The sequence below is a fragment of the Taurulus bubalis genome (assembly GCF_910589615.1).
Source record: "Taurulus bubalis genome assembly, chromosome: 11".
NCBI lineage: Eukaryota > Metazoa > Chordata > Actinopteri > Perciformes > Cottidae > Taurulus > Taurulus bubalis.
The window spans coordinates 15,218,755-15,229,322 of record NC_136599.1 but is presented as its reverse complement, the minus strand read 5'-3'; the positions used below and the strand labels follow the sequence as shown (position 1 = coordinate 15,229,322).

At 42.4% G+C, this 10,568-nt stretch overlaps 1 protein-coding gene across 1 annotated transcript; it reads right to left on the bottom strand.

Annotated features, from left to right (window-relative positions):
- Positions 1-728: 728 nt before the first annotated feature.
- On the bottom strand, positions 729-9,886 carry cacnb3b (calcium channel, voltage-dependent, beta 3b; the record flags this gene model as incomplete). Its single annotated transcript, XM_079226115.1, has 13 exons — positions 729-758; positions 847-1,017; positions 1,147-1,242; positions 1,719-1,870; positions 2,008-2,108; positions 2,325-2,383; positions 5,020-5,100; positions 5,310-5,329; positions 5,689-5,741; positions 6,272-6,393; positions 6,521-6,643; positions 6,884-7,003; positions 9,842-9,886. The coding sequence occupies 13 exons, from the start codon at positions 9,884-9,886 to the stop codon at positions 729-731; spliced, it is 1,173 nt and encodes a 390-aa protein (XP_079082241.1).
- Positions 9,887-10,568: the final 682 nt, after the last annotated feature.

Here is a 10,568-nt window from a genome sequence, read left to right as displayed (position 1 = left end):
TGCTACAGTTCGGTATGCTAACATACTCTGCCTTCACATGTGTCTAATTGGTCTACAATGAGAGCTGAATTAGCCCATGTGTGTCTGGGACAGCCACTTCTGGGGGTTTGATCACACATGGGCTGACTCAGCGCTGCCAAGTGGGAAACGTGACTTTCATTTTGAAAGCACAGAGTTGGGAACAAGGTCAGGATGGGAGGAAGGGTGAGGGGAGGTGGCGTGTAGTGACTGCATGGCTCTACTGTTGTTTGTTACCAGTAGGCATGCAGCTGTAGAAAGCGGCCCTGAGTTGTCGCGTGGCGGTGGGAGCAGGGAGCTCTTCCCGAGGGGGCAGCAGTGAGGTGGAGGCTCCTCTCTTGAATCTTCCTCCTCCTCCTGCTCCTCTCCCTGTTTTGGTGTCTCCTCTTCCTCCAGCTCACCAGCCTTCTGCTCTTTCTCTCTCTCGAGGTACTTGGCTCTTGTTCTCTTCTTCACCCCAGGTGTGGCCAGAGAAGGTGCTGGCTGGCTTTGGAGAGATGAGGGCTGCTGCTGCCCCCTGGTGGCGCCCTGGTCCCTGTGCTCTATGACCTCCTAGTCCGACTCCGGCCGACAGCACAGGCTTCCTGCAGTGGAGCAGGGGGAACATTTCATGAGAGGAAACACCACCCGAAATTAGTAGCAAAAGAGTAAAACCCACCAGAGGAAGACAGAGAAACACTGTTCTAGCTCACCTATGTCTGTGGTAGTGATCATTCTATCAACTCTTGAGTCTCGGAAAACTAAAGAAAAGATAAAGAAGGCAGAAAAGTTGTGATTAATAATGCAGCCAAAATGTTAATAAAAGCAGCAGTTGTGTGTTTGACTTACTTGTTGGCTGGAGTTAGCTGAGGGTGGGGTGATCACACTTTGGTCCAGTAAGGGGTTAACAGGGGCAGAACAGGGGAGATGAGTAGCACGCCAGTAAATATCCAGGTACTCTGCAAGATGTTCACACGCATCCTCCAGCTGATTCTCATCCAGGATGACATCAAACATCTCCTAAAGAGTCAAAGACAGGAATTTTAGAGATGAGAACGGAGTTACACCACTCAGTGTCCATAAAAGATCACTGTATGAATGTCAACTCTATCATTTTAATAATATATTTATAGAGGTAGAGTGACATACTGGTGGACACTGTGCAAGCTTGTCCCCAGCCATCATCTGGACGTTGAGGTGTTTGCTTTGTGACTTCCCTCGAGATTTGATCAGCCTATGAAGGACCTGTGAGATGAGCCAGAGACACAGAGAGTCAAGCTGTTAAAAAAAAGACAATTCCAAGACGTTAAGGTGATCAAATGTACAGTCTAATTTAATTTCTCATACATTTCTTCTTTTATTTATGAAGCCACTGCATAATGGCATAATGTCTGAAATCTGAATAGTCTTCCCTCTTCCAATGTGGAGAAGATGTCAACACCATTTTATCTGTGTGGTCAAAGTGCAAAACTACAAATAATACAGAAAAGGCTCATCACAAGTTCTGAGAATCCAAGGTGACTTTGACATATCTTGTTTTGTCTGACCAAAGGTATAAAACCCAAATACATTCAGTTTAAAGTGACATAAAACATAGAAAAGCAACACATTCTCACATTGGAGGAGCTGGAACCAGCAAATGTTTGGAGTTGCTCGAATTAACAACAATATTCAACAACAAAATAAAACAAATAAAAGATATATATGAGGAGGTGCTCTACTTTGGGTGAAGAGACTTTGACGTAGACAATGATGGGAGCTAGAGAAGTTTTGAGGAGCTGTGCTGGATGATTTATGGTGTCTGCATCCAGGACGACCAGCTGGAGAGACTTGGCCAGCTCAAAGATCCTCTCTATCTCACTCTGGACCTCCGCTGTCAGCAAACCAAAGAAAGATGGGGAGTCGTATGAGTACAAACGTAACTTTAAAGAAAAAACATGTATCTATTCTTAGCAGCTATTAATCTTTATTTAGCAACAAAAAAATCACAGACAACTTTCTCGCACTCACCCAGACTGGAGCGAGTGTTGGATCTCTCCATGATGGCCTTCTTGTTCAGCACCGAGCGCTTCGCCAGGGATAGATCAGCTGTCACCCGTGTAATAGAGATCCTACAGAAGAAGCGTCTAATCACATCACATCCACAACTGTTCCATTTCAAAAGATGAGATGAACTTGTACACTCTTGCAGCTAAAAATAAATCATCATCGCCATGTGTCCTATCGACCATGAAATGTAATCCCACGAACAGCTCTGTAGCTCGGTCACAGTGTTACTGTACACTGAGCTGCAGCTGTAGAAGAGCAACGCAGACAGATGTACCCACCTGCCATCAAATCTATGCTTTAGGAAGTCAAACAAGGCTTTCTGCATCATGTCTGTTACCTAGAAGACAGATAAGGAAGAGGGGTATTATGAAATATATATCTATGCACACACAATTCCTCATTCACTTTTGATTTTGGTATAACATTTTAGTTTAAATCCTATTATTTACCAGCCTCCATTAGTCAAATAGTCTTTACTTTTTTAATCATTACTTACTCATAAAGAAAAGAAACATGCACTTTTATTAATCCCCTTGGGGAAATTCTTCTCTGCATTTGACCCATTCCTGGATAGGGAGCAGTGGGCAGCCCTGTGAGGCGCCAGGGTAGCAGTTTAGGGTTCAGTGTCTTGCCCAGGGACACTTCGGCGTGTGAGCTATGGGGGGACTGGGGATCGAATCGGATACCTTGTGGTTGCGGGACAACCACTCATCCCCCTGAGCTACTGCTGCCCTATTACGTATCAAATGTTTATAAGAGGCTTAAGAATACTAAACATGGGCCTAAACATAAAGCGTCGTCTTGATTGTTGAGTGTTAGGCAGAACTAATATTTGTAATATTCATATTTGGTCTTTTACAAGAAGCATTTGGCCAAAACTGTTATATCGTTAACATGCAGTCACATCAGAACACACACTATTTAGCACAATTGGACAGAAAAGACCTTATCAGAGTAACAATATTATCTTATTGTTAAAACAATGACATTCCTCATGAAGGAAAATGAAGTGAGTCAGCACAGACAGAAAGGAGCACCGAGAGACCAAGTCCTCCTCAAAAATGTGATTCACTTGTTTCTTGAATTGGAGGTCTTGCTCACATCTTACATCATTGCCTTTATCAGGTAAGATAACGTTACATTTGTGCATGGATTATGGTGAAGTTACCAAGCTAGCTATCAAGTCAAGCTAACGGCGTGTTGGTGACTTACATTGTAAGAGACGAGAGATGTGAGCGGTTTCAGCTCACACAAAACTAAATAGGACTACAGCAAACACACTAAAAGCTATCTTTTAAATTGGGGTCAACGGAGGGGGAGGGAATTTGCCTGTTTAAATGTAATTTACTAGGTGTGTTGTGTAAACTTGAAGCCCCCATTGCTCACACAATGAGAATGAACTTACTGGGGAAGTAAGACACGTCCCTTTTCAAATAGTAAGGCTTTTGAAATGAACAATATTTGCATATTCATAGAGCCCATTTATTTTGTGAAAAATAAGCAGAGCTTATTGTTTTTTCATGATATGGGCAAGAGATAACTAAGAATGACATGGAGAGAAAGAGTGTGTGTTTGCATGTGCACTGTGAAGCAGCCTATTTTAAAACAGTCCTGAAAAATGGATGGCCTTCAGGATAAGGAATGAAATGTACAGTGGTGTCCATGATGTGACAGAGACATGGAGGAACAGCAAGAGATGGGGAGAGAAAGAAAGAGAGAGAGAGAAAGAGAGAGAGAGAGAGAGAGAGAGAGAGAGAGAGAGAGAGAGAGAGAGAGAGAGAACAATGGTGAGCAACCGAAAATAATACTATGCACAAGAGAGAAAAAGCAGAGAAAAAGACAATGAGAGTGGAAGAGAAAGGGAGGCAGGCTGGCGTTCACCACTGGAGCATCCCCAAAGCACATCACCAGAGTGATGCATAAATATTTCACACACACAAAGCAAACGGCTTGGCACACAGCCTGCGCAATCATATAGAGGAGAGAGCGAGGCAGAGCGAAAATGTTGAAGCACAGAGACATTGTGTTCAATTACACGCCTCACATTTCAGCATATTCATCCGCGGATTCATTCAAAATTGACATATTCTTAGATTGATCGAGTTTAACTGCGATGTGTTTTCATTCATCTCATCCCATATGTGTTAGAGAGTTCAGGAGTTCTATGTCACAAACATGGCTAGTATTAATAGTAATCAATGTCTATTAAAAATAATGGTAAATACTGATCTTAAATGATCACAGCATGAAGTAATACCATTGAACTGCTTATTTGTCTCAATAATAAAAGACAACATGCTCTGTGAAGATGCACCTATGCACAGCAGTGCTTTGAACTAAATGCTAATATCTAAATTGAGGGTGTTTGGTCATAGACCAAAGTACTAGACAAATGTAAATCTTGACCTGATGGCGGCGCTAGAGAAAAAAGGGGCCATGTATGTGTGTACCAAATTTCATAGCAATCCATCCAACAGTTGTCCAGCTATTTCACTTCACAAACCACAAGTGTCAACTTCATGGTGGCACAAGAGAAGAAGCGAGGGGACCACCAAAGTCAGTAGGATTTACTGTCACCATGGACGTCTGTACAACATTTCATGGCATTTCATCTCTCTGATAAATATTTCAATCTGAACCACAGTGGAGGGCGGACTGACCCACATTACCATCTCATGAGCCATGCTTAAGCGCAAGCATATAATCAAAAAGTAATCAATTTAGTGGTATGAAGTGGTCTACAGTAAAGAAATACCCATATGTCTGATGTTATAAGCTCCAGATGTTTGGTATTTTTACTTAATCAATGACTTAAAGCCAGAGATGTACTATGAATAGGACAATGTGGCTGACAACAATATGCTTCAATGCAGCTGCTCCATTTCCCAAAACATCCATGTAATTACTCCAAACACGACACAAGCCTTGAATAAGCAGAACCAAACGGAAAAGCTATTTTAAAGGTTGTCTCACCTCATAGCCTTTCAGCGAAGGCCCCACCAACACCACTGGCCGCATAGAAGGGACCACATCGTACGGAGGAACATGTTCAGTCTGCACATGCCACAAGCACAGACAGGGTTTGGAGGTGGCATATATGTATATAACAAGTTCAAGTGAATTTACTGTAATAACACATGCATTTAGCTAAGATGTAGTAGCTGCTCTGCATGTACAGAACCACACAAATGCATAAAATGTAGCAGTATAATTGAGGGTGTTCTTGAATAATTAATAAGGAAGAGGCCCAATGGAAAACATACCTGTTTCTGCTTCTGTTTGGCTTTCAGAATAAACAAAACGATCATTAAACAAGGAGGACAAAAGCTAATAAGTGGCAATTAGTATTTCCATTAGGACCTGGACATTTACTGCCGTGCTACTTATCTCCACTAAGAGTATGTTAACAAACATGTACGCCATGCTGGACTGAAGAAAAGTACAGTTACATTGTGGCCCTTCTAGAAAGTATCCTTTCTCAAGTTGTATGTACATTTTGGAGGGAAAATAACAAACTATGTTTCCAGAGTCAAACACACACATTTCTTCTAAAAATGAACCTTTTAGGCCAGGATGTATGTACATCTGACCCTGTGAGGCAGACAGACAAACACAGCAGCAGTCTCCTGCAGTCCCACTTACCTGCAGATGGCGGGGTGGACCTCCAGCCTCCAGATGAAGCGTTCCCTCCTTTCCTGTGGAGCAACATAATGCAAAGCTTCATTATGCGAGAATCCCCTCAGGATGCAATTTAGAAAGAACGACTTCCCAAACAGAGCAACACATGAGCAAGAGCTAGTTACGTCAAAACCAGAAAAAAATAAAAAGTTTCAAAGAGTGAGACAGTAAACTGGTGGAATTAGGGCAATGCAGAGAGACAGAAAGACAGATAGAAAGTCAAGTAGAGGAGTGATAGCAGAGTCCCAATCCCAATCTCCTTTCTCACGGACTCGTGGACATTGATGCGCTTAGGACCTAGAGGATGTTCAAATTAGGGAGTAATACATATACAATAAATACCCTCAATTTTACATAAACTATAATGATGTCATGGTGATATGATGCAGCAAAGTGCTGTTCCATTCGTATTTGCACCATGTCAAGGCCTTGCAGCCTCTCACACTCAACCATTTACCAGTTAAGTCCCTGAGGGTTCAGGGCTTAAGGCCTTATGGGGGACATTGGGATGCGGCCAGAGATCGATCAGAGCTGTGTGACCTCTGACCTTGCTGCTGCCTTCTGCTCTTGTTTGATCCTCATGGCTTCTAGTTTGACTGGGCTCGGGATGAAAGTGATGTCCGCCCCTTCCTTTACCAACCGACCAATCCACCAATCATTGTTGTATTTCTGCATGAGAGTGAAACACACCTTTTATGACTCAGGAGTTGTGCTGCAAATTGTGTTGACATGAATCAAGTTTAACAATAAAAGTATTGCATCTAACACACTAATCTAAATGCTGAAAGCCTCTCACCTCTTTTATGTGCAGGAAGTCTTTGGTTTCAAAGTTAATAGCAGCACCTTGGACTGGACAATCTTCATCAAGGGCCCCACAGTAACTCACATTTGTTTTCACTGCAAATGCTACTGGTTTGGACTGTTAACAGACAACAAAGTAAAAATATGAATTATATCAATTACTTTAATCTTTAGTTTTAAGATTAATTTTGGTTCTATAAACAATATTTTATTTATATAGCCCTAATCCCCAAATTACCTAGAGGGTCAGTACCTTCATAATTATAAGATTAACTTGGTCTATTTAAAGCAACCTCTTAGTTTTTACATGACTCAGGAACTGAAGGTCAATTTAAAGACGAGCATTGACATTTCTCACCTTGGCTCTCTCTAGCTGCAGTTGAGCCTGGCGCTCGGCTTCACGCCGAGACGCCTCCTGGTCCTCCTCCAGGGACAGGTCGGAATCCGAGGGTCGACTAGTGTAGGAATCGGCTGAACCCTAAACGAAAGGAGAACGAGAGTGTAGAGAAATAACTGTTGCAGTCCAGGCAGAGAGGAAATAAATCAGCCACAACTCCGTACCTAACACCTCATAGCAGCTGTTACGTGCTTAGAATTACTCATGATATAGTAAATATAAAAGTATCGCAGATGGAGCTCCCAACAGATAACCTACATCTCCCTCTGTGTCTCCCATTTCCTTTTCCTTGTTCAACCTGCCTGTCCTTTCCTGAAGCCATGTGATCTAAAGAGCAATGACCAGTAAGTTCCTGCAGCTTTTCAAAGCAACCGTCTCAGGGGAACATGAGTGTGAGTACAGCAACAACACCAACAATCAGCACAGTGTGTGTAGTCTATGTATCCACTCAGCCAGGCATACCAGATTGTGGCAAAGATCCAAAAACCCCACACTAATAAATAACTCTGTTAAAGTCCTGATAATGCAGGATAATGCTACAAAATCCATCTATCCATCCAGATTGGGCTGTATCAACCAAAGATGTGGCGTGAGGGTTGTGTCAGTAAAGAAATACATTCTAATTTGATGTTTTGAGATAATTGTGTGTTCTGAATTTGTTTGCGTATCAATAAATCCACATGATGTAATTTATGCCAGAACAACAATATAAATGTATTAACTTACAGCCCAGTCTCGGCAGCAACCTGGCAAAAGAACAATAATCAGTTGCAGACAAAATCCCACTGCTTTTCACACAGTGGACATGTAAGAGCATGGAAATATCCAGAAATGTCATTCTCTATGCTAATATCTGGGCTCAGGCATACTGCAATCACTGTTGTCGTTGGGTGTTTGACCCCGGAAGGGCAAAGGGTTCTGACCGCTGTGGCGGTAAACGTTTTTGTTCATTCTGCAAATGGCGTGTTCAATTGATGTACAGCGAAACAACATAAAATTACTCTAATTCTACAAAGAAAAACATATCTGTAAATGTTGTACTTAACGCAACGCCCATCAACGTCTGGTAACTTCCTGGAAAAGACACGTCAGTAGCCGACAATAGACTGGGTTTCTTTAACAGACATACTATTGTACACTAGTGGATTTTTTTTTTTTTATGGAAGTTTTTTTTTTTACCTGGTAAACGTTTATTGGAACGTAGCACAACTTTGCCTCTTTCGGAAAGCAATCATCAACTCACAAAAAATCAAAACATTCTGAACACAAAAACAACAGCAGCCTCTTTTCTATAGAACACTGTCATGAAAAATAACAAAAACTCAGAACCTGCTGCTCTCTTAAATACATATGTAAACATCCTGCTGCTAAAACTCTCACAAAGCTCACCTCACCAGATCCTACATTTGTTATCTCACTCCATCCTGCTCTTCCTCGGTGGCTGCAGTCCCAGCTGGGTGCAGGGCTGGAAGCCTCCTCACACACCAGACAGGAGCACCCACATAAGATAAATTTAGCTAAACAACGTCATACTCCTCTTACCTTTTTTCTCTACCTGTCTCCTCACTCCTGCCCACCATTTTCATCTCTCCTTTGCTATTTCCCTTGTCACAGAAAAACACCAAGTATTTTAGCTGAATCCAGCGCAGAGTTTCTGGAATTCATTTGAATATCAAAGGCTGCCAGAGGTGGAGCAGAATCAGAAGAGTCTGCCAGCAGAAGCAACACAACCTAATTAAAGCACATGGAGCTCTGCAGATGGATGGATTAAGGGGATTGATATCCAGATGGTCTCTTGAGCGCAAAATATCTATACATTGTCACCTTCTGTATTATGAACATGCTTCTGTAATTTTGCACATTTTGATTTTGCGGTTGACATGTTTGAACCATACTGTTCTCAAAGATATCACAGCCTTCACTCCTGAACGCAGTGGAGGCATTGACAGACAAATGTTGGACTGTATTGATAACATATCATGTGAAGAGTTGTATCACCAGTAGTAGTGCGTCACTCTCTTTCACCCCACTACTGACATTACTTGCCACTATTTTAAAAGATTAACTGGCTGAGCTTTTAATACAAAGAGTGACAGAATGTAATGTCACCGAATGGTTTAATATAGTGGCGGGGATTTGTGAAATGTGTCAAAGATTTGTGGGAAAAGATGAGGCCTCTGCTGCTGTTGCTCATTCTCTCTTTTCCTTAGAGCCTTCAACTGTGTGATACATATCTGATATTCTGATATTATCACTAATAACTAGAATGTCAACTCATTAGTAAAGCTTACATATGCCTCTGTGCTTTACTATTTGTCCGCCAGAACCAAATGTATAAATGTACCTTTGTGTTTCATGAACAGACCAAATAAGGAACCTGTGAGGCATGCTTGGCATGCTTGTCACTGATGAGCCAACACAGCCAAAATATCTTGATCATGCTTTTTGAAAGCTTTTGAAGGGCTTTACTTCTTCAATAAGAGATTGCTATTTGTTTTTCCACACATATTATTTCTTTGCTGAGCTAGATAGTAGTGGAATTATTTCATAAAAAGACAGGAGATAAGACTTAAACAAATTTACAGTCAAAATCCATGACATTCAACAGATGGGCTTCCCAGTGAGGTACAACTTTAATGTGAAGCTGTAAAGTAGCCTATAGAGATATAGTAGAGAGAGACAAACTGTATGTGTGCTGTACTGTAGAAGACGAGAAACAGGAAGGGAAGAGAGAAGTGGGGAAATGCTGGCAAAGTGAGTGAACAGGAATAGACTTCTGATGAGACTAGAGTGAGAGGGGAGGGGAAGAGGAAAACAGAAAGAGGACGTCTCAGAGCAGACAGACAGAGGACTCATGAATGAAGAGACTGAGTTTGCATGCAGAGTGATTAAACAAAGAGGGGCGCATCAACAGTGTACCTTGTTACAGATGAGTCCTGTAGCGCTCGAGTCGGAGGCAGGCATGATTCTGCTGCCAGCGCTCTCTTCTCCCCCATTGCACAGAAAAGGCGGAACCCTCCTCCCCTCAGCCCGTGGTTACAGGGGGGAGAGAGAAGGAGGCGCGCTCAGCCTAAGTGCTTCACAGCTGACGTTGCTGCGCTGCCTCAACAGCCATTTCCTATACAAAATTGATGCCCTGACTGCAGCACTGGTGTGTACATGCTGGCATACTGGTACAGTACAGTGGGTTTCTTCAGCTTCGAGCCGGCATCCATGTAAGAAAATAAGCTTTTCTCTGGTTTCATGCATCTTCTCTTCTCCTCTTTTCTCCTCTCCTCTCCTCTCCTCTCCTCTCCTCTCTTGTCCCCCCAGTCTGCCGAACACGCCACAAATCTCTCGTATCCCTTTCCAGCATCACATTAATACATTCCTTTTATGTCTCTTATGTTCTGCTTTAACCTGAGTACGTGACATAGAATCAACCAGGCTGGTCTGGTGTTTACTCTCACACTGCAGAGCATCATTTTTCACTGGCCCAGATAGGACTAAAGACAACTGAGTCCGTAATTGTCATTCCTCTGCCATCTCTTTGCTTTAAAGGTGACTGCTACAAAAAGGGTGTGAAGTTAGCCGAGGACCCGGGAGACAGAATGAGAAAAGGACATGAATGGAGAAATGAAAGGAAGGAGAGGAGAGGAAGGGCTGT